Source organism: Hypanus sabinus, chromosome 10, assembly GCF_030144855.1.
Source record: "Hypanus sabinus isolate sHypSab1 chromosome 10, sHypSab1.hap1, whole genome shotgun sequence".
Classification (NCBI taxonomy): Eukaryota; Metazoa; Chordata; class Chondrichthyes; order Myliobatiformes; family Dasyatidae; genus Hypanus; species Hypanus sabinus.
The window spans coordinates 81539703-81564402 of record NC_082715.1 but is presented as its reverse complement, the minus strand read 5'-3'; the positions used below and the strand labels follow the sequence as shown (position 1 = coordinate 81564402).

The window sequence follows — 24700 nt, the reverse complement described above, 5'->3', positions numbered from 1 at the left end:
GACCCTCTCCAATGCCAACACATCTCTTCTAAGATGGGAGCCCAGAACTGTTCACAATACTCAAGGTGAGGCCTCGCCAGTGCCTTATAAATCCTCAGCATCACATCCCTGCTCTTTTATTCTAGACCTCTTGAAATGAATACTAACATGGCATTTGCCTTCCTCACCACCAACTCAACCTGCAAGTTAACCTTTAGGGTGTTCTGCACAAAGACTTCCAAGTCCCTTTGCATCCCAGATGTTTGTATTTTCTCCCCACTTAGAAAATAGCCTGTATACTTATTTCTACTACCAAAGTGTATGACCATGCATTTTCCAACATTGTATTTCATTTGCCACTTTCTTGCCCATTCTCTTAATCTGTTTAAATCCTTCTGCATCCTGTTTCCTCAAAACTATCTGCCCCTCCACCAATCTTCATATCATCTGCAAACTTGGCAACAAGCCATTTATTCCATCATCTAATTCAATGATATACAGCATATAAAAAAGTGGTCCCAACACTGACCCCTGTGGAACACCACTAGTCACTGGCAGCCAACCAGAAAAGAATCCTTTTATTCCCACTCATTGCCTCCTACCAATCAGCCAATGCTCTAACCATATTAGTAACTTTCCTGTAAAACCATAGGCTCTTAACTTGGTAAACAGCTTCATGTGTGGCACCTTGTCAAATACCTTCCAAAAGTTCATCAGGCAAGATTTTAACTGAAGGAAACCATGCTGACTTTGTCTTATCTGGTCCTGTGTCAGCAAATACTCCATAACCTCATCCTTAACAATTGACTCCAACATCTTCCCAACCACTGAGGTCAGGCTAACTGGTCTACAATTTCCTTTCTGCTGCCTTCCTCCTTTCTTAAAGAGTGGAGTGACATTTGCAATTTTCCAGTCCTCTAGAATCATGCCAGAGTTCAGTGATTAGTGAAAGGTCATTACTAATGCCTCCCCAATCTCTAATGCTACCTTTTTCAAAACCCTAGGGTGCTGTTCATCTGGTCTGGGTGACTTATATACCCTTGGTCTGAAAGACCTAAGAAAGTTACTTTCTCCCTATCAAATTTCAAGTTGAACTCAATCATATTGTGATCATTGGTTCTTAAGGGTTCTTTTACCTTAAGCTCCCTAATCGCCCCCAGTTCATTACATAACACCCAATCCAGTATAGCTGATCCCCTAGTAGGCTCAATGACAAATTGCTCTAAAAAGCTATCTCACAGGCATTGAACAAACTCACTCTCATGAGATCCATTACTAACCCGATTTTCTCAATCGATCTGCATGTTAAAATCTCCCATGACTATCATAACATTGCCCTTTTGACTCGCCTTTTCTATTTCCTGTTGTAATCTGTGGGCCGCATCCCAGTCACTGTTGAAAGGCCTGTATATATCTGACATCAGGGTCCTTTTACCTTTGCAGTTTCTAAATTCAACCCACAAGGATTCAATATCTTCCGATCCTATGTCACATCTTTTCACCGATTTGATGCCATTCTTTACCAGCACAGCCACACCACACGCACTGCTTACCTTCCTATCTCTCCGATACAATGTGTAACCTTGGACATCCAGCTCCCAACTACAGCCATCCTTCAGCCACAACATCATACCTGACCATCTGTAAAAGAGCAACAAGATCATCCACCTTATTTCTTAAACTCCATGCATTGAGTTATAACACTTTAAGTGCTGTATTTGCTACCCTTTTAGATTGTGCATCCCTAATGCACTGATAATCCCTAACTGCTGGCTGCAGTTTTATCCTATCATCTGCCTGCCATTCCTAACAGTCTGACTGCACGCTATCTTTGCTTTTTTACCATCCATCCTACCCTGAGTCCCTTCATTCTAGTTCCCACCCCCACTGCCAAATTAGTTTAAACCCTCCCCAGCAGCTCTAACAAATCTGCCCGTGAGAATATCGGTCCCCCTCTGGTCCAGGTAAAACCCATCCCTTTTGAACAGGTCATACCTCCCCCAGAATAGAACCCAGTGATCCAAGAATCTGAAGCCCTGCCCCCACCCCAGCTTCTCAGCCAAGCATTTATCTGCCAGATTATCCTGTTACCAGCACATGGTACAGGTAGTAATCCAGAAATTACTATCCTGGAGGCCCTGCTTCTCTGCCAAGCTCGCTAAATTCTCTCTTCAAGACCTCTTTGCTTTTCCTTCCTATGCCATTGGTACCAATATGTACCAAGACATCTGACTGCTCTCCCTCCCTCTCTAAAATGGTGTGGACACAATCCAAGAAGTTCTTGACCCTGGGACCCAGGAGGCAACATACCATCCAAGTGTCCTGTTCATATCCACAGAGTAGGCATTCGCCTCCTTTAATATGACACACCAAATCATCACTGGTGCAGCCAATTGGTTTTGGAAGTCACATAATTAGTCAAATGGAGATCACCTGTGTGCAGTCAAGGTGTTTCAATTGTTTGCAGTAAAAGTACACTTGTATTGGAAGGTCCAACTGCTGGTGAGGCAGTATCCTGGCGAAAGAACACTCCAGGCAACTCTTCAAAAAGGTTAATGAAAAGCACAAGTCAGGAGATGAATACAAGAAAATTTCCAAGTCACCGAATATCCCTTGGAGTACAGCTCAGTCGAACAGCAGGAAATGGAAAAAAGGTCACACCTGTAAACCTGCCTAGAGCAGGTCACCCTCAAAATCTGAGTGACCATGCAAGGGGCTAGTGAGGGAGGCCACCAAGATACCTAAGACAGCTCTGGAGGAGTTACAAGCTTCAGTGGCTGAGATGGGAGAGACTGTGCATACAACAACTGTCGCCCGAGTGATTCACCAGTCGCAGCTTTATGGGAAAGTAGCAAAGAGAAAGCAATTATTGAAAAAAACTCGCATTAAATCTCAGCTAGAGCTTGCCAGAGATATGTGGGAGACTCTGAAGTCAGCTGGAAGAAGGTTGTATGGTCTGATGAAATCAAAATTGAGCTTTTTGGTCAACAGACTAAATGCAATGTTTGGTGTAAGCCAAATACCACACGTCGTCAAAAACACACAGCTGTGGGGATGCTTCACTGCAGGAGGTCCTGCAAGGCTTGTGAAGGTAGAGGGTAAAATGAATACAGCAAAATACAGGGAAATCCTGGAGGAAAACCTGATGCCGTCTGCAAGAGAATTGCAACTTTGGAAAAGATTTGTTTTCCAGCAAGACAATGACCCCAAGCATAAAGCAAAAACTGCACAGGAATGGCTTAAAAACAATGAAGTTAATGTCCTGGAGTGACCAAATCAGAGTTCAGACCTCAGTCGAATTGAGAATTTGTGCCTGGACTTGAAAAGGGCTGTTCACTCACGATCCTCGTGCAACCCGACAGAGTTTGAGCAGTTTTATTTAAAATATGGGGGAAAATTGAGACCTATCCAAGCATACTTAAGGCTTCAATTGCTGCCGAAGATGCATCTATTAAATATTAATTTGAAATGGTAATTATGCAATCAATGATTTTATTTAATAATTGTAATAAAGTTAATTTATAGAAATGTTTTCAACACAGAAGTCTTTTCTGTTGATCAGTGTCAAAAAAGACAAACTGTGATTCAACGTTGTAAAACAATAAAACATGAAAATTTCCAAAGGGTGTAAATACTCTTTTTAAGTACTGTATCTGCTTCTACTACACCACCCCCCACGACAACGTGTTCCACGCACCCACCTCTCCCTGTATAAAAAGCCTACGGTAACTCTGACATTTCCCCTATACATGGATAAAAGAAAATGCAGAACTATGTGGGATGGAATAGTTACATTGGTCTTAGATTAGGTCAAAAAGTCAACACAATATTGTGGGCCAAAGACCCTGTACTGTTCTATGTTCTTACAGCTGAAAATAAAAATTACTGCCTTTCAGAGTTATTTAATGTAGCAAAGATGTGAAGCAATTAATTCACAGCTACCTTCAGCTGGCACTTGGGAAAACTCAGCTGCTTCCTGAGAAAATAGATATGTATTTCTAACTTGCCCTGAGGAAGCTTTGAGTTTAGTTATTAGGGTTAATTACACAATGCTTCCTATTTGAAACATCTTCTAGTTACTGATCAAAATGGCTGAAAGTCAGCATGAAGTCAGGGTGAATTCAGAACTAATTAATGGAACATTCACCAAATTACTGGTACTAAAGGATATTTGGCCATATTGAGGCATGTGCATATTGGACAATTTCTATCAGCATAGAATTGTGAGTAAAATGATAAACTCTCCACCAAAGGCGCTTAATGCTTGGCTCTGTTGTAGACTAACTGATTGTTTTGAATATGCAACATTGCCATTTTTATTGAATACTATAATTGATAGCTTAGGCCAAATTAGGTATTATTTATCTACAAATTCTTAAATCATTGGATTTGGGACTGTATGGTAAACACTAGTACAGTACCAGCCACTGGGTTCAATTCTGCCGCTGTCTGTACATTCTCTATGTGACCATGTGGGTTTACTCTGGGAGTGCCAGTCTTCTCCCACATTCCAAAGGCATACGGATTAGTAGGTTAATTGGTCACATAGGTACAACTGGGTTTGTGGCCTGCTACCGTGCTGTATCTCTAAATAAAATCAGTGTTACAGAAAGATCAACATGAAGAATTATTCTGTATATCTCTACAGATGCTGTCTGGCTTGCTGCTTATTTGTAATATTCCATGCTTTAATGCTCATGCAAGCTCTGTTATACAAATCTACAAAGAGGCTTTCAGTGGTTAATAAAAATGACACTTTTATTAAAATTCTTGCAGTTTAAAATGAAATCCAGCATTTAGTACAAAAGCTCAACATAGTGTAGCATTGAAAAAGCAGGAGATTGGGGAGAATTCATTCAGCAGAAACTCCTGCCATTCCAAACCTCAGAGTGTAGTAAAGTGAAGTTTCACGCAAATGCTAATTTAAACTTTTCATAATTGTATCAGAGAATTTAGTGTGATTCTTCAATGCCATTTATTCCCACAGCAGATAAGTACACAAGGGCTCAGGTGATATTTCAGACACATGGGATTCAAAGTGTACACACTAACATAGTAAATATGGGTAGACCCAGTGCAAAGTTTAACTAAATGGTAATGGATATGATTACAGTGTTATTGAACCAATCTTTCAACTTGTGCATTGAGAGGGTGGGGGTTTGGGCAGCTATGAATGAAAAAAACAAGGCAGCCAAAATGATAGAATTATTGCTTGTGTACACAACTGCAAGCAAGGGCTTTCGGAGATCAAAAAAGGATCAAAATGTGTAGTGTATTCTTTAATATGCAGCAATAAAATATACACACATTGGAGAAACAGGTATTAATGCAAAAAAATCATTTCATTCTTTTTACCATTACATAAATTAAACATGCTCATGCACAAGAATTTCACAATTCAAGCATTCCATTCCATTGTCTTTTTCTTCAAGCAATTCATTGTATTCTTCGTCTGGAAGATCAGACACCTGCGAGGGCAGCTACCATATCAACCCCAGGGTCCTGTAAGCTAGGCTCCATGAAGTTTACAAGAGATTTCTCTGCCTTGATCCATTCCTTTGACTTCCTTTTGGTCAGATGACCAGGCTCAAACCTGTGTGCCATTATTTTGAACATTTTCATTTGGATGACTTTTCTAAGAGATACATGTACTTGCTGCAACATGATTTTATTGACAGTTGTCATACCACCAAGAACAAGTAGATTTTTAATGAACACATCAATAAATGATTCAATGAAGGTGCTCAGGCAATAAATGCTGTTATTAATAGTATCTCCTCACCCTGCAAACAACCGAAGATAAAATTTAAATGAAGTTCATAAAGAGTAACTTAATGCCTTCTCAAAAGTTGGCCGAATATGTGCAAACTTGTATTCTGGAGCACAGATAGAGCTGGTAAATAAATGTTAGCACCAATCTACATACAGTACTTCCCTCAAAGTGTTTACAGAAATTAAGGCAGCAGCTTATAAGGGAACTGAGCTTTACAGAGCAGTGCCATCCAGATTTTACAAATGAGAGCCACTAATACTCTTGTGTACAGCAGCCATTAAATTGGATTCACAGACTTCCACAACACCCATTGTAGTCCTTATATCATTTCTCTATTCCACCCCTCCCCCCCACCCCACACACTGAAGACCACCTGGGTGAAAAGGCATTTGGATAAAATGAGGCTATTTCAACACCTTGTGCAATAGGAGTCTCACATGCCAAGGCTTATGGAGATTTTTTTTTTGCAATATGTATAAACAAAATTGGGCAAAACAAAATCTAGAATTTTTTTCTTGAAGAAAAAATTCAAAGGGAAATGCATTCAGAAGTATAACGACAATACTTTAGTAGCTGAGTACTATGCCTTCTTTCAAGTGATTTTTGCTTCTTCGATGATGGAATTAGTCATTTAAGATTCACACAGCACAGCCCTTTCATGTTGGAAGACTGGAAATAGCCCTCAGATAATAGTTTGAAAGAAACTTGCCCATTTTCTCTCAAACTGTCAAACTTCACAGGTAATACTTGTAAAGGCAGAAAGTTAACAAGGAGAGCAAGAACCACTGAGCGGGAAAATATAGATATGAATCCATTAACCATTTGGTGAGCTAGTTAAAATGAGACTAAAACTAAAGTGCAAAAAGTGGCAAAACTGTATAGGTACTATGAATCCACTGCACTTTGCCTTAGCTTTGATCAGTGTGAGGTATAACAGTGTTTTGCAAAAGCTAGCTCACTGTACTATAATTCAATATTCCTAAAGTCAATATGCTCAAGTTGTAACTCACACCAGAATATCATTCCTATGTGAGCTGAGTGTATATTTGACTTGCTAAATAACTGATGTTGCCATATTTAAATCAGGACACAAAAATGACGATAAATACTGTACCTCCTTCATATGTCCGACATTCACAAGGGTTTACAATTGCTGAGGGGAGGGATAAAATTGCAAGAGGTTTTAAAGGCAAGATCCATGCAGGAAATTGTATGTACAAATGGAAGACTCCAGGAAGGAGAGGTTTCCACTCACAAAACGTCCATAAGTTCAATGTTTCTTTCAAGACCTTTTCATTGCCTTGATTACAACAGCACAGGTTACTGTACTACAAAAATAAATTTCACAAAGCAAAATAAGTTGTATACAAAGTTGACGGATCATATTTAAGATTAGAATTGTTTGCAGTACATTGTCAGTGAGCAAAGAGATTAGAGAACTGCTTTCAGGACGGAACGTAAAGGCCGTCCCCCTTTAGTGAGCTCCCGTGTCACACACATGCAGGGTAATGGCACAGCCTCCCCAGTCCTCTCCACTGTGTTGTAGCGACAGTCTTTCAGGTGGTCGGCCATGCTAGCAATTTCTGCAAACTTCCACTCACTAACCGTGCCAAAGGCAGTGCTGAATCGCCAGGCCTGTAGGAGAGAAAAGTTGCATGTCAGAGTGCCATACAATTAACAGTCCCGCAAATGGGTTGGCCTAGAGAAAATAGTGAGTAGTTTCAGGTGGCACTTAATACAGAAAGAAAAAGATTGCATATTCTTTCCAACTCAACAGCAGACTTACTGAGTTACTATATTAACTGGCATTTCCAGTGTATATTTTCCAATCTACACAACATCCAAAAGGCTAAGGTTATTAAATTTAATCTGTATGATTAATCCAATTAAATTTTTGACAAACTAATGCAGATAATTATTAATCAAAATTTACAAGGATGCTGCTGGGACTTGATGGCCTGAGTTATAGGGAAAGGTTGAATTAGTTATGAGGCTTATAGATAGTGTAAATGCAAGCTGGTTTTTTCCCACTAAGATACAGCTAGAACTAGAGGTCATAGGCTTAGGGTGAAAAATGAAATATTTAAGGGGAACCTGAGAAGGAACTTCTTCACTCAGAGGGTTGTGCAAGTGTGGAGTGAGTTGCTAGTGAAAGTGGCAGATGCAGGTTTGATTACAAAATGTAAACGTTTTGATGAGTACATGGATGGGAAGGGTATGGATAGGTGTGGTCCAGGGGTAGGCTGTTGGAACTAGGCAGAATAACACTTGGGCATGGACTAGATGGGCTAAAGGGCCTGTTTCTGTGTTGTTGTGCTCTATGACTAACTGATCTATTTGCCACACTTTAGAAAAATAAATTGCTCAGCTACAGAGAAAATGCAAGGGAAAGGACCAACTGGATTCCTTGACTAGAGTGCAGCATGGACTTAATGGGCTGAACTGCCTCTTCCCACTCTAACAGTCTGTAGGCAATGCCCAACAACCTATTAGAGCTGAATGCCCAACAGGCAACATCCATCAGAACGCAACCACTGTCTAACAGGTATCTATTAGATTAGACCATAAGCACTGTCTATTAGAGTACCAACACTGTCTATTACCTCACCACTTTCTAGATGACAAACAGCATAGTTGGTCACTAACACAATAAGCATTTCTCATCAACCCACATCTAATCCCTGCACAATCTACATGCACTGGCCCTCAGCCTGTAACCTATGTGACTACTTGTTCATGCATCAAGATACGAGAGCACAGCCGTTTTAAACCACCTCATTGGAACGCACCTGGATTGGAAGCAGAACAAGGAATCAAAGATGTGTAGATTAAATTCTGAGACTGACACCTCATATGAAGAGATTAATGTAAGTAAAGCTCAACACCTTCATGTTTGTCCCACTCCCTCCCATCAAGGAAGAGGCTATGCAGCATTCATGACAGGATCACCAGACTCAAAAAGTTACTTCTCCGAGCCATCAGACTGATCAGCACCTCCACCCATTTAACACACCCACCACCAGTAGATCCACATTAGCTACTCCTGCACCTAATGTCACTTTAAGTACATACTGTATGTATATACAATATATATTAACTTGTATACAACCAGTCAGTTGTTTGTAGATTGTGCTTTAAAGGATAGCTTTTACATTTTGTGTTCTTTAGATTTATTGTTTTTATGCTGTATCAGATCTGGAGTAACAATCATTTTGTTCTCCTTTATACTCGTCTACTGAAGAATGGCAATGAACAATGTTGAATGAGGACTTGGTCAAGGTGTATCCTGAAAGCTCAAGAACAGATTCTCTCTTGCTGATTCTGTAGTACAAGATGGAGTATGAATCTCACAATCTATTTCACAGTGACTTTACACCTTACTGTCCACCGGAACTGCAATCTCTCTGTACTGTAACTCTGATCTGCATGCTGCTACTGTTTTACCTTGTTCGACCTCGGTGTATTTTTGTAATGAATTGATCTGTATGAAAAGCTTTCTCACAGTACCTTGTGACAGTGAAAAGCTTGTGAAAATAAACCCATTTATCTACATAAAAATGTATTAAGTCATAAAATGCACTTACCATTTATAAAAGTTGTAGAAAGAAAAATATCAGAGCTACAGCTTTGTTTGAAAAAACAATGCACACGCTGACTTTAGGCAGGGTTGAACCTACTCCTTACTATATGAAATAAAATGCACACAAGATGTTGACACATCCAAATGGTTCATGTACTGTAAGTTACTTAGTTACAAATGAAATGGCAGAACCCTCATTCATATTTTTTGAAAGCTGTAAGAATGAAGAGATTTTCAGAGCATGTTGGTCTATTAATTAAATATATATACTTTTTTTTTTAAAAAAAATCACAATCTAGCTGCTGGCTCAGGTGGTGAAGAAAGTAAAATGAAGTTGCATTTTGGAGACTTGGTCATCTGCTAAACATGAATGGGTAAATCTGTCATGCCTTCAGAAAAAGAAACTGGACAATAGACCCAGGAAATCAGTGGTTGTTACCTCTGGATTTCAACCCACCCGGTAATAAAGTATATGGAGAGGGGTACTGTTCAGTTTAAAAAAAAGAATGTATATAGCTTTGCTAGACACAATAGATTCTACTGATACTGAAAATCTTAAGCAATGCACATAAAATGCTGGAGGAACTCAGCAAGTCAAGCAACAGGGAATCCTGTCCTGATTAGGGGTCTTGGACCCAAAATATTGACATGTAGCGTTTGTTAGGTATATTCTAAAATCAATTGCAAATTGGTTTAAGGAGTGCAGGCAAAAGATAGATGTAAAAGTTAACATCCAAGACATGGGAAACAAAGTTAACTTGTTTTTTTTTTAAAAACAGGGAAACCAACTTGTTATCTCTTTCGTTTCCAAATTTTGAGAAGGTTCTTGGACCTGAAGCATCAACTTTCTCTCCCTGCAGATGCTGCCTGATCTTAGTTTCAATACTTTTCATTTCAGATTTCCAGTATTTGCAGCTTTTAAATTTTCATTCATTCTAAAATCACAACTACACTCACTGTCCACTTTCCTAGGTACAGGAGGTACAAATAAAGCGAGCACTCATATGTATGTATGTGCTCTTCTGCTGCTGCAGCTCATCCACTCTAAGGTTCCATGTGTCGCTTTCCTGCGCACCACACTACTGGAACATGCGGTTACTTGAGTTACTATCACCTTCCTGTCAGCTTGAACCAGCCTGGTCATTCTCCTCTGACCTCTCCCATTAATAATGGGTTTTCGGCCGTACAACTGCCACTCACTGGATTTCTTTTATTTTTCACATCATTCTCTGAAAACTCTAAAGGCTGTTGTGCATGAAAATCCCAGAAGATCAACAGTTTCTGAGATATTCAAACCACCCCATCTGGCACCAACAATCATTCTATGCTTAAAATCACAGATTAAATTTCTTCCCCATTCTGATATTTGTTCTGAACAACAAATGAACCTCTTGACCGTGTCTGCATGCTTTAATGCATTGAGTTGCTGCCCCGTGATTGGCTGATTAGATATTTGCATTTAAGAAGTGTACCTAATAAAGTGGCCTCTGAGTGCAAGTCCTTTTCATTTTATTATTTCAGTAAAAGGTTATGAATAGAAGACTTAAATGAACAGAGAATACCATTTGTACAGCAGTGGCTAATACTAACTGGCATAGGCTTTGATTATTTTACTAAAGGCTCTTAATAATGCAATTAGTTACCATACAACATTTAGAACTGGATAGACTGAGGAACTGGGTCCCAAGATTGGGAGGTCATTCCAGATAATACTGCACGGATGTGAAATTGAGAACAGATGGGAACATTGATGGATCTGGATTGTAAGCAACAGTCAAGTGCAGCCCACACCAGCTCTCCACTGAGGACTCCAATTTGTTCCATCCTCCCACACTCTTTCCCACCAACACAAAATTATTTTCTCAGTGTAACTCAATTCCTTTTTGAAAGCCCCGGGTCTGTTTCCATCAAACTTCCAGGCAGCGTCCTAAGTTTTTAAAAAGCTTCCACATGTTTTCTCTGTATCCTTTGCTTGTCACTTTCAATCTTTATCTGCTGGCCCATGAACCACAGAGACAACTCCTCAATACTGAACTATTCCAAACAGTAGCACAGCAGTCGTGCAATCTTTACAATTCACGCTGCTGTCCGTTCTCCACATGACCCAGAAGGTTTCCTGATTTCCTTCCACATTCCAATGACATACGGGTTAGAAGCTTAATTGGTGACATGGGCGTAACAGTGTTGTACAGAGGGCCAGTTACTATGCTGTATCTCCAGAATTATGACGTGCCTCTTAACTGATGGATTCCATCCAGAAAATTCCAGTAAACCTTACTCTAAAAGAAACTAGCTTCACTATAACTAAACTCATCGTTCTTAATAAATCTTTCTTGCATTCTTTTACATCTTCACAGCTTCTTTTAGCATATGGACCAGAAACATACAATGCTTCAAATACATTTTATAAAGGTTTGTTAGTACATGTCTATGAAACTCAGTATTATAACAGAATAGTACAGCACAGTAAAGGCCATTCAGCCCACAACATTGTGTCAACCTTCTAACCTAAAGAAGGAACCTATGCAAAATAATCTATTTACTATTCTAACTGCTCCCTCATCATTTCTTAATACTTATAAACATTTAGGCACATTTATGCCTCTGCTTCTAACACCCTTCAGGGTTCTGCCATCTAGTCTGCAACATCTCTCCAGCTTTCTATAATAATGGATGACTTCCCTCCATTAATATCTAACTTTATTTATTTGCCCTTTCTACCAGCATCCTAATATTTTCTTCAGGTTAGCACTCTTCCAAGTTTAATGTCTTGGATTTCATTTATTTAGAGATACAGCACAGTAACAGGTCCTTCTAGCCCAACAAGCTGCACTACACAATTTCGTCCACTAACTAGTACATGTGGGAGGAAACAAGAGCCTCCAGAGGAAGCCCACACAGTGACATGGAAAACATACAAACTCCATAGATTCTAATTTCATCCTGTACACACAACTCCAAATCATCACATACAACCAAAACCAGTGAAACCTACATTGACCCATAGGGTACACCTTCCCTCTAAACAAAAACCCCATTTGACATGACCTTCATCCTAAACCAATTTCCTCTCCATTGTCACCACTTAGTTTATTCACCAGCCTTTGATTTAAATACAGGAAATCCCTTCTGATAATCTCATCATCAACGAGAGATGAATACAAAGGGTAAGGAGTTAAGAGATCAGAGGTCAGAGATCAGAGATGTTCTATCACCTAATGAGTACCTGGAATGCACTGCCAGAGAGGGAGGTGCAGAGTTACTGGCTACATTTAATATATGTTTCAATAAACACTTGAATTACCTGTAGGCTATAGTTAAGTGCTAGAAGATGGATTAATATGGATGGATACCTCATTGTTGCCATTCTGTATGACTATTGTATTTATTAACCTCCCCTATTAATAAAAATTCAACCTCAATTTAGTTTGAACATATGTTAGTTTTCTTTAGAACACAGCCAGTTGTTTAATTCCATGAGCTTAAGTTTCACCACATCCATTAGTTCAACCAACTGGCCCTCAACTGAGATTTGGAAAGCATTCTCTTGCCCAATGAAGAGCAATACAAAATATTTCAGCTATCGCAGTCACAGCCTCATCCTCCATGGTCCTGTAGCGCCTCATTTCCTAGCGTATCCGAACCGACTCACAATTAGATAGCCTACGGGGGTTTGCGAGCACAGAGCTTTGGAGCCTCTTCGCCATGGGGGGCCGGTTGACAGAGGCTTAAAAGTGAGGCTGAAGTTTTCGAATAAAGTTTTTCCTTCGACTGCAGCTACCGACTCCGTGTCGTAATTTTAGCGCTGCTTGTAGCACACCGCTACAATTGGTGACCCCGACAGTCCAAACGATTTTTGGACCAGAAATGACCGACGCCGCCTCTGTTCATGCGGTTTCGTTGAAACTGCCGGGTTTCTGGACACAGCGCCCGGACCTATGGTTCCAGCAAGCCGAAGCACAATTCCACGTTCGCCGGATCACCTCAGAAGACACCCGCTACTACTACGTGGTGGGCTCCCTCGACCAGGACACAGCTGCCCAGGTTGCGGAGTTCGTACAGTCGCCCCCGGCAGACGGCAAGTACACGGAATTCAAAGCCCTGCTCCTCAGGACTTTCGGACTCTCACGGCGCGAGCGGGCTGCCCGTTTACTGCACCTGGATGGCTTGGGCAACAGACCTCCATCGGCTTTAATGAACGAGATGTTGTCTCTGGCCGAGGGACACACAGGCCTCATGTTTGAGCAGGCATTCCTGGAGTAGCTGCCCGAGGACATACGCCTGCTGCTGTCCGACGCGGATTTCAGTGACCCCCGGAAGGTGGCAGCCCGGGCGGACTTGCTGTGGAACGCCAAAAAGGTGAGCGGGGCGTCCATCGCACAGATCTCCCAGCCACGCTCCCGGCAGCAAACCAGTCCAGGCCCGGCCGCAGAGCCCACTAACCCCCGGCCCAATGACCACTGGTGCTTCTACCACCAGCGGTGGGGCGCGGAAGCCCGCCGTTGCCGCCCGCCCTGCAAGTTCCCGGGAAACGCCAGGGCCAGCCGCCGCTGATGGCTACGGCGGCTGGCCATCGGGATAGCCTCCTGTATGTGTGGGATAGAAGGTCGGGACGCCGGTTTTTGGTCGATACTGGGGCTGAGATCAGCGTTTTACCTCCGACGAGTTACGACACCCGCAGCAGGGCACCGGGTCCCCCCCTGAGGGCCGTGAATGGCAGCACAGTAAGGACCTATGGCACCCGTCAGGTGCAGCTACTGTTCGGCCCCAGCCAGTTCACGTGGGACTTCACACTGGCCGCCGTAGCCCAACCGCTTCTGGGTGCGGATTTTTTGCGAGCTCACGGCCTGCTGGTTGACCTGCCCAGGAAGAGACTGGTACACGCCGAGACCTTTCAGACGTTCTCCCTGGGCGCGGCCCAGTTGCCAGCCCCTCACCTCGGCTCCATCACGCTGTCCGACAACGATTTCACCAGGGTCCTGGCGGAGTTCCCATCGGTTCTGGCACCGCAGTTCACAGCAGCCATGCCCAGGCACGGCGTACAGCACCACATCCCGACACAGGGACCACCCCTCCATGCCCGTGCTCGGCGGCTTCCCCCGGACAAGCTCCGACTGGCGAAGGAGGAGTTCCAGAGAATGGAGGAATTGGGGATCATCCGGCGGTCCGACAGCCCCTGGGCTTCCCCCCTGCACATGGTGCCCAAAGCGACGGGGGGCTGGAGACCGTGCGGCGACTACCGCAGGCTGAACGAGGCTACCACACCGGACCGCTACCCTGTGCCGCACATTCAGGACTTTGCGGCAAACCTGCACGGCACCCGGATCTTCTCCAAGGTCGACCTTGTCCGAGGGTACCATCAAATCCCGATGCATCCTGACGACGTCCCCAAAACGGCTCTCATCACCCCGTTTGGCCTCTTCGAGTTCCTCCGCATGCCGTTCGGCCTGAAGAATGCCGCACAGACGTTCCAGCGGTTAATGGACGCGGTGGGACGGGACCTGGACTTCGCGTTCATCTATTTGGATGACATCCTCATAGCCAGCGGCAGTCGTCAGCAGCATCTGTCCCACCTCCGTCAACTCTGCGCCCGACTGAGTGAGTACGGTCTTACAATCAACCCTGCCAAATGCCAGTTCGGACTTGATACCATTGACTTCCTGGGCCACAGGATTACTAAAGACGGGGCAACCCCTCTGCCCGCTAAGGTAGATGCGGTCCGCCACTTCCCCCGACCCACCACGATCAAAGGCCTTCAGGAATTCGTAGGTATGGTCAATTTCTACCGCCGCTTCCTCCCTTCAGCTGCCCGGATCATGCGCCCCCTGTTCGCCCTGATGTCGGGTCCGAGCAAGAACATTACCTGGGACGAGGAGTCCGCCGCCGCTTTCGTTCAAACGAAGGAAGCTTTGGCTGACGCCGCAATGCTAGTACATCCCAGAATGGACACCCCTACCGCCCTCACAGTGGACGCATCAAACACGGCAGTCGGTGGGGTGCTGGAGCAGCTCATCGCAGGTCGCTGGCAACCCCTGGCGTTTTTCAGCAAACACCTGCGGCCACCCGAGCTCAAGTACAGTGCTTTTGACCGGGAACTGTTGGCGCTCTACCTGGCAATCCGGCATTTCAGGTACTTCCTAGAAGGTCGGCCCTTCACCGCGTTCACGGACCACAAACCGCTTACCTTTGCGTTTACAAAAGCATCCGACCCCTGGTCATCCCGCCAGCAACGCCACCTGTCCTACATCTCTGAATACACAACGGATGTCCGGCACGTCTCGGGTAAGGACAATGTCGTGGCGGATGCGCTCTCTCGCCCTACCGTTCATGCCCTTTCCCAAGGGGTAGACTTTGAGGCACTGGCAGAGGCACAGCAGGTAGATGAGGAGATTCCGAGTTACAGGACTGCGGTCTCTGGTTTGCAGCTCCAGGACTTCCCCGTGGGCCCAGGTGAGAGGACCCTACTCTGTGACGTCGCCACCGGCCGGCCCCGTCCGGTCGTCCCCGCAGCCTGGCGGCGACGTGTTTTCGACTCCATTCATAACTTGGCGCATCCCTCCATCCGGACAACTGTCCGGCTGGTTTCCAGCAGGTTCGTTTGGCACGGTCTCCGCAAACAGGTCAGTGAATGGGCCAGAACGTGCATGCACTGCCAGACGGCCAAGGTTCAGCGGCACACCAAAGCCCCACCGCAGCAGTTCCATCCCGCCCACCGGCGTTTCGACCACATTCATGTGGATATCGTGGGCCCCCTGCCAGTGTCGCGCGGAGCGCGTTACCTCCTGACTATCGTGGACCGGTTCACAAGATGGCCAGAGGCGGTCCCGCTCACCGACACCACCTCCGAATCTTGCACCCGAGCCCTGCTCGCCACCTGGATGTCCCGCTTTGGTGTACCAGCCCACATTACCTCCGACAGAGGCGCCCAGTTCACCTCCAGCCTGTGGTCAGCTATGGCCAGCCTTTTGGGGACTCAGCTGCACCACACCACTGCCTACCACCCACAGTCGAACGGGCTAGTGGAGCGTTTCCACCGTCACCTGAAGTCGGCCCTCATGGCCCGCCTGCGGGGAGCCAACTGGGCGGACGAGCTTCCCTGGGTCCTTCTCGGCATCCGCACAGCGCCCAAGGACGACCTGCACGCTTCGTCGGCCGAGGTGGTATACGGCTCGCCCCTGGCCGTCCCCGGGGAGTTCCTACCAGCCCCGAGGGGGCAAGAGGAAGAACCCGCTGCAGTCCTGGGCAGACTTCGCGAGAAGCTCGGTAACCTGGCCCCCATACCCACTTCACAGCATGGGCGGCACCCGACCTGCGTACCCAAAGACCTACGGAACTGTAAGTTTGTGTTTGTACGAAGGGGCGGGCATCGGCCACCGCTGCAGCGGCCATACGAGGGGCCGTTTACGGTGCTCCGGAACAACGGGTCCACGTTCGTGCTGGACGTTGGGGGGAAGGAGGAGGTTTTCACGGTGGACCGCCTCAAGCCGGCCCATGTGGACCTGGCGCAACCGGCCGAGTTTCCGGCGCCTCGGCGCAGAGGCCGACCTCCCAAGCAGGTTCTGGCCCAGGCTGTGGACATTGGGGGGTGTATCGCCGGTTCTGGGGGGGGGTTATGTAGCGCCTCATTTCCTAGCGTATCCGAACCGACTCACAATTAGATAGCCTACGGGGGTTTGCGAGCACAGAGCTTTGGAGCCTCTTCGCCATGGGGGGCCGGTTGACAGAGGCTTAAAAGTGAGGCTGAAGTTTTCGAATAAAGTTTTTCCTTCGACTGCAGCTACCGACTCCGTGTCGTAATTTTAGCGCTGCTTGTAGCACACCGCTACAGTCCCACTTTATCTCTAATCAGACACACCCTCTTCCTATTCATTGCCTACTGAAGACTCAAGTTCTCACTGTTAACTAGCATTCTGTTCTCATAGTCTTCCATTGCTTACTTCACCTCACAACATTCAGCCTGGTTCCTGGTGGGACTATTCACTTGACATGCAAAATACACCCACTTTTTTGTACATGGATGGGAGGGGTATGGAGGGCTACGGTCCTGGTGCAGGTCACTGGGACTGTGCAGAATAACAGTTCAGCAGAGACAGGATAGGGCACAGGGCCTATTTCTGTGCTGTAGTGTTCTATTACAAACTCAACTTTAATTTGACTAGTCTGTTGTCTATGATGCCGTACTCTAAACCATTTCCTTTCCAGATATCGCCTGCACCAATCTCTAGGTTTCCTGCAGCTCTTGCCCCATTAGTTGGTGGACAATAGTCTGAGCTCTGACAGTTAGGTGGTCAGCCCCTGGCCCATTCAGGTTACTAATATTAAAGGTTTAAGTAATGTGACACACAGCAGCACGCTCAACACAGAGGGCATGGACTGACTGCACTGTAAATCCACAGCTTGTGAAATGAAGCTATTCAAGATCTTGAATCCTGGTCCCAGAAGAGTGCATATTCATTATTTATCAGTTACGTGCATTTGTGAAATTGCAGATACCATGTTGTGAAGTGCCCAAGGGAGGGGAAGGTGAAGAACGGGAAGTCCTGATGAAGGGTGTTGGCCCAAAACGTTGACTTTCTATTCCTCTCTACAGACGCTGCCTGATCTGCTGAGTCCCTCTGTCATTGTGTGTGCGTTGGCATAGGGGGAGGAATATTAGGGGTGCGGCTATGGGACCATACATGAGATTGATCACAGGATATATATTTTTTTTGTAAATTCTAGTATTTTTTTTTATGTCCTGCACTGTACTGTTGTCTAAAAAACACAGCACAATAACATAGCAGTTAGTGTAATGCAATTACAGTGCCAGCAACCCGGAATCATTTCCTGCCAGTCTGTAAGGAGTTTGTATGTTCTCCCCGTAACTGTGTGGGTTTTACCCACGTTCCAAATATGTACGAGTTAGCAGATTATTGGCCACATGGGTATAACTGGCAGTGTGGGCTCTTTGTGCTGCAAGGGCCTGCGACCTCTAAATAAAAATATATTTATGATGCACCTCAATTTTCCAGATGGATTCTAACTATATAGGTGCAGCAAACTTTAATATAAAAGAACTTCAGTTAGTCTGAACCTTGTAACTAAATTAATCAGTTCTTCAGTTTTATATCTTACATCTTTCTTCGAGCGTATGGATCGGAACTGGACAATGTTCTAGTTACGTTTTGTCACAGTTTTTAATCTATTCCTTTATTTATGAAGCTCAGTGACCCATTTACTATTCTAACTGCTCCCTTATCATTTCTCATCACTTTTAAACATTGATGCCTCTGTTCCTGACACCCTTCAGGGTTCTGACATATAGTCTGCAACATCTCTCCATCTTTCTTCAACAATGGATCACAGCAATCTATTAAAATCCATCATTATCTGGACTAGAAAGCACATCTTATGGAGCAAAGGAGGTTGAGAGGCAATAGGCATGTATAAGATGATAAAAGGGTATAAATAGAGTGAAAAGCCAGTGTCTTTTTCCAATGGCAGCAATGGATAATATGAGAGGGCATTATATTACAGGAAAAAAACATAGGTTATGGTTGTCCTCTGCAACATAATTTGTTGGAAATGCCAGTGAAACTAGTGAAGGGTGAGGCCTGAGACCACAAAAAAAATAGCCGGATAAACAGCATATCTCTTCAACCAAATGGAATGAAGTACGATAAAGGAAAATAAACTGAGAAATAAAGAATTATAGTCTACCTAAAAAGGTAAAGATTAAATAAAGGAAAAGCCAGCAAAACAAGCCTTTTTTGAAAATCTGCCAAAGCAAATCAACTATCGTCAAGGGTACAACCTCCATTTAAAAGCTGCTCATGTTGATTGACAACAAATTATACACTAAAACAACAATTCTTTCATGACTCAGCCTTGACTTTCTGTGATTGTTTAATGCCAATTAATGTGTGATATTTTGAAAAAAGCACAAGGGGGAGATAAGGCGAGCAACAATTTCTGGAGACTTGAGTCAAAACACATTGCTTTGAAATTGTTAGCAGATTAGCACCATTTAAAAGAAAGTTTTGTTACCAGACTGCTACGTTTCCAGTAAGACCCAGTGTTCTCAACTGCGTCAATGCAGTAAGAGCTTCACAAAAAAGGCAAGTAACATTTTAGTTATAAAAAAGTACAAAACACAATTGCAACAGGTTGACAAGGATCACTATTGTTTTAGGCAGTCTGTGTAGAAAGACCATTTAACTAGAAAGAATACAAACCTATAAAACAATAACACTATACGATTTAGGAGCAGAATTAGGCCATTTGGCCCATTGAATCTGCTCCATTTTATCATGGCTGATTAATTTTTTCACTCAACCCCATCTCCTGCCTTCTCTCTGTAATCTTTGACTCCTTCATTAATCAAGAACCTATCAACCTCTGTTTTAAATATACACAATGACTTGGGCCTCCACAGCCATCTGTGACAATGAATTCCACAGATTCACCAACCACCAAATGTTTCCTCATCGCTGATCTAAAGGGACTTCCTTCTATTCTGAGGCTACAAGCAGCCCACGTAGAACTAAAGTCAATGTGGATCAAAGTGCCCATTCTGCCCTGACTGGAGTCATAACCAACTTAAAGGAAGATCGATAGCCAGATGTCAATCATAATTTCAGAACTTACTTACATGTCAGTACATTGGTCAAGACTCAATTATCTTCATATTTTCTGCTTTCTTATTACAGCCAGTCATTTAAACCACCAATGTTAGTTAACAGAGCAATCCCCTTCACTCAAAGGCAAACCAAAATTCAGTGGAGAGACAAGGTACGGGCAATATCTGTATTGCAGCAAATTGAAGGGCATCTGTGTTCGAACCGGCTACTGAGGTCATCATGAATGTTATCATGCATGTTCTTAAAGTGTGACGGGAACTCCAAGGATGATGGAATAAATTTTGACCCTGTTTGTTGAACAACACTTAAGCTAGTTTTGTTGCACAACCCTTGCAGGTCACCCAACTTAAAATAGACAACAATCCTTCTGCAAAAGGCTTCCGAGACAATTCTGACTTTTAAGTATATTTAGCAAAGTGACATTGACAAAGGCTGCAAATTACCTTAATTATTTTTCATGCACTGATCTGAAAGGAGAGACCTTTTTTAACCACATCAACCTACTCCCATTGAGCAAGATAGTTAAAGTTTTGTGGTGAATCTGTGGAATTAATTGAAACAGACGGCTGTAAAGACCAAATCACTGGGTATATTTAAAGCGGAGGCTGATAGGGTCTTGATTAATAAGGGCTTCAAAGTCATGGTGAGAAGACAGGAGAATGGAGTTGAGAGGGGTAATAAATCAGCCTTGATGGAATGTGGTGCAAACTTGATGGCTTAAGTCTGCTCCTGCATCTCATGGTCTCTGTTCCTGAAGCAGATTTTAAATAGCTTACACACATCTGAAAAAGAGGAAAACTGAAAACAAAGATCACAAACCTTGCCTTTTGTTTTCCAAGAAGTATGTCCATGAACGTTGTGCCTCTTTTCCCAGAGTAGCAGAACCATTCCCCGGACCTGCAGCAGACTCCCGCACACGTCCCTCATTAAATGTGAAACTTCTGAGAGCTGAGACAAACTGAACCCATCTAGAAATCCAGCTATGTGCTGCAAAATCTCAAAGGGCAGTCTGCTCAGTTGATCCACTGCCAATCCTGTGCTGGGAGTCCGACACTCTGGTGTGTCCAACAAAATGGATGGCACACACGGCTGGATTCCAAAGGATTTCAGGTGCCGGTCGTGAATGACTCTAGAGCCCTGAGTGGAAGGACAGAAACGCCTCTGAGAGTAGGTGCAGCCATAATAGGCCAAAGGGCATCTGTGTTCTAACCAGCCATTAAGGCCAGCGTGAATGTCCCCGTGCACATTCTTGAAGTGTGACGGGAACTCGTCTCTCCTGAAGAACTGACCACACACAAAAGTGAACATGGACCGCTGCTTGCTCTGGTGCCTGGTCACACATTCCAGGACTAGGTCCAGCCCAAGGGTCTGGAAGGGGCTCGGGTTGGACAGCTGAGGGTTTGCGTGGTCGCATGCAGATGCTGAAGCAATCTCTCCCACCATGGTATTGGTAGCTAAAATGGCTGCTGGAAAGGAGAAAGTCTGCGTGCCCAAATCAATGTGGCTTCCGTCAACACTGCGGCTGTCTGAAATCCCTCTACCACTAGGAGAGTCTCCCAAGCAGAACAACAAAGCAGCAGTGATCAGGTCAATCCCCTGAAGTTCCAGAGGGTCATCATCTACCTCCAAATCCGACGTATCCACTGCTTTGCTTTCCATTTTCCTTCTGTACCAATTTGCATCACCCAGGTATGCCCGACGACCATTGTGTCCTTCAAACAGCTTGAATGTGGTGGCATTTTTCAACACCTGACGCTCCCCACACCTACCAGCTATCCTTCCCACTCCACAAGCATCAGAAAGCAGGGGCCCCTCCTGGAGACGGTCCGCATTCAACAAGCTCTCCACAGTCAGCAGCTGTGCGAACACAGGCAAGAAGTGATCAGGTTCCGAAGGGCTGCCACCATCGTCAATGTCATTTACATGATATGAGCCATTCATCACCTCTTCTGCTGGCTGGTCATTATCATACGAGTCGATTTCCTGTGGATCCAACATGGAAGTATCCACTTCTGCCTCGTGGAAACCATTGCACAAGGAACTTGTCTTTACCTGAATGCATCCACCTCCTTCATCTGCTCCAGTCACCATGCCCGACAATGCATGAAGCCCATTCTCCTCCACATACAAACCCCAGTCTCTCCACGGCAGACCCCCCACCACAGATCCATGCTCTGTGCTACCCTCTGCTCCTCTTCCTGCAACAGTTCTTTGGAGATCACTATCCTCTCGTTCCTCCTCAGCAGCCTGAACATCTCCATCTCTTTCAGCCCACTCCTCAGGCAATTGACTGTTCACCGACTCTTCCGGCTCTTTAGCAGCGTTGTTCAAGAGGTCAAGGGCCACTGCTAAAGTCCTTGTGGTTTCAACTGTTGCCCGATACAGTTCACTGTAGGCCTCTTCATTGGCAGACAGCAAGCTGCTGGAGGGAGCTTCATCCCTCAACCCTGGGACAACAGGAGCCTGCTCCACATTTCGGAATGGTTTAGCAGCTGTGTTTGAGGCAGTAGTTACCACTTTGAGTGATTCCAGCAGCATCCTCTGGTCCTGAAGGGCCAATGCCATATCCAGCTGCTCTACCCCATCGCAGTCTTTGCTCAGGCTCTCATACGACTTGCGGTCAGCGTAGCTGACTGGCCAGCGATTCCACTCCATCGTGCAGCAGACGACACTAGCGGGGCAGAGCTCCAGGTGCTCGCCGAGCTTGTTCCGTGCAATGATGAACGGGCAGCCAAACTCACTGTTAAGGCATGGTACCCGCTCGAGGGGGCACAGTAGGCGGTGTTCACTTGCTTTGCAGGAATGGAAGACCGCACCACATACCAAGGGGCAGCCAATCAGGTCGCAGGACACGTTCTCCTCCAGCCGGACCATACAGCGCCGGCTTACACAGTTTAAGCAGTGCAGGTGTTGTTCCATTGTATCCACTCCAGCCCTGTATGCAGACATTTGATTGAACAAATATTAATAAAACTAGAGTTAGCTTTATTAGTCACATGTACATCAAAACATACAGTGAAATGCGTCATTTTGCGTCAACCACTAACAATCCGCAGATATACTGGGACAGCCTATAGGTGTCGCCATGCTTCCAGTGCCAACCTTGCATGGCGGTTGGCGTATTACTAACCCCTACCTCTCTGGTGTGTGGGTAAAAAGCCACATGGTCACAGGGAGAACATACAGACTCCTCATGAACAGTGGCAGAGTCGATCCCCCATTGCTGGCGCTGTAATACGTTATGCTAGCTGCCGTGCTACTGTGCTGCCCATGAATCACAAATCAGCGTCAGTAACGTTAAAACCATTTCAATAGAAACATATGGTTCAGGGGAACTGGAGGTGACCATTCTGCCAATGCAGGTGTGATGGGATTATCTCTCCTGATACTGTTTGGACCCCACCTGCTCAGTTACCAGCACTCTCACCAAATTCAAATAGCTGTAGGGTCAGCCAAACACACACAACCCCCTGTGAGTGTCTTCAATGGGTAATTATTGGAAATGCTGCATCTCAAATAAGATATTAAAGGTCCATCTCAGCATTAATGATCTCTTGGGAGAGGAGAGGGAGGAAAACTACCCCTGGCACCCTGACCAATGTTTCTCTCAATCATATCACAGAAACAGATCACAGTCAGTAACTCATTAATTACTGCACATGCGCAGGTCTATGAATAAATCGCCTGCTGATTTTTCTTTCAATATGACAAGACTCCCATAAATACTTATAAGCTATAAAGTGTTTTGAAAGGAAGAAACATTAGCTTTATTTGCTACATGCACGTGAAAATGTGTCATTTAGCACCATTACCACAGTCCAGGGATTGTGCTGGGGACACAGCCCACAAGCGTCACCACGCTTCTGGGGTGAAGATAGCATAATTCACTAACCCTAATCCTCCGTCTTTGGGAGGAAACCTGAGCACCCAGAGGAAACCCAGGTGGTCATGGAGAGAACGTACAAACTCTTTACAGACAGTGGCAGAAACTGAACTCCAATCACTAGCTCTGTGAATTGTTATGCTAATCATTATGCTACTGTGCCACCCTGTTTTGAGGCTTTGGGATGGAATAGTGACAGAAGCCTTTAACTGATTTCTCAGCCTGTGACCCACCACCTTCCTTATTACCTAAGTGGATGATACAAACAGCGTTGTTTGGTCAATAATATCCCTAATATGTTCATAATAAAATTGATTTAACCTCTTTCCATCTCCCATGCTGTACATTTACTGCCAACTACTTTAATCTCTTTCTCACCTTTCACCTCTGCCTTTACAATGTTGAGTCCTTTCCTATGCCCAGTGGGAGGGGCTGGGATGAGCAAAGGAAAGGCCAATGCATTGTAAACTTTGTTCACTGTTTTGTTGGTTATTCCTCTTTTCTTGCTTCGGACCTGACATTGGGAGCCTTTCCAGATTTCCCAAAAGATGTCCAAGAAAATGATAATGGTGAAAAAAATTAGATTAAACTAGCAAGAAATTATAAAAATAGATGAAGAGTTGAATACAGATGGATATAAAACATGAAGGCAAATGTGGGTCCCTCTCAAAAGAGTAAACACTGTCTCATAAGGTATCTGTTAAACCAGGGAGTAGGAAGCAAAGGTTTGTACTGTAAAGAATGACTTGCCAGAGTTATGGGCCTCCAATACAGTTGTTAGATTGCAGAGACAAAACACCATGTCCTTGCCATCTGTACTAGTCCCATTCACCACCACTTGGCCCATAGCTTTCTATGCCAAATAT

General features: G+C 44.6%; 1 protein-coding gene across 3 annotated transcripts in view; it reads right to left on the bottom strand.

Moving 5' to 3' along the window:
- Positions 1-4716: 4716 nt before the first annotated feature.
- Positions 4717-24700, bottom strand: part of fbxo30a (F-box protein 30a) — a 41601-nt gene continuing 21617 nt past the window's right edge. For 2 of the 3 annotated variants that reach the window (XM_059982241.1, XM_059982240.1), the window contains exons 2-3: positions 20771-22886; positions 4717-7387 (exon numbers count right to left, since the gene is read on the bottom strand). In XM_059982241.1, the coding sequence (XP_059838224.1) occupies positions 7184-7387; positions 20771-22870 (2304 nt within the window). In that variant the 5' untranslated portion in view covers positions 22871-22886 and the 3' untranslated portion in view covers positions 4717-7183. The remainder of the gene's footprint in view (positions 7388-20770; positions 22887-24700) is intronic. The other variant, XM_059982242.1, reaches the window with a different exon arrangement.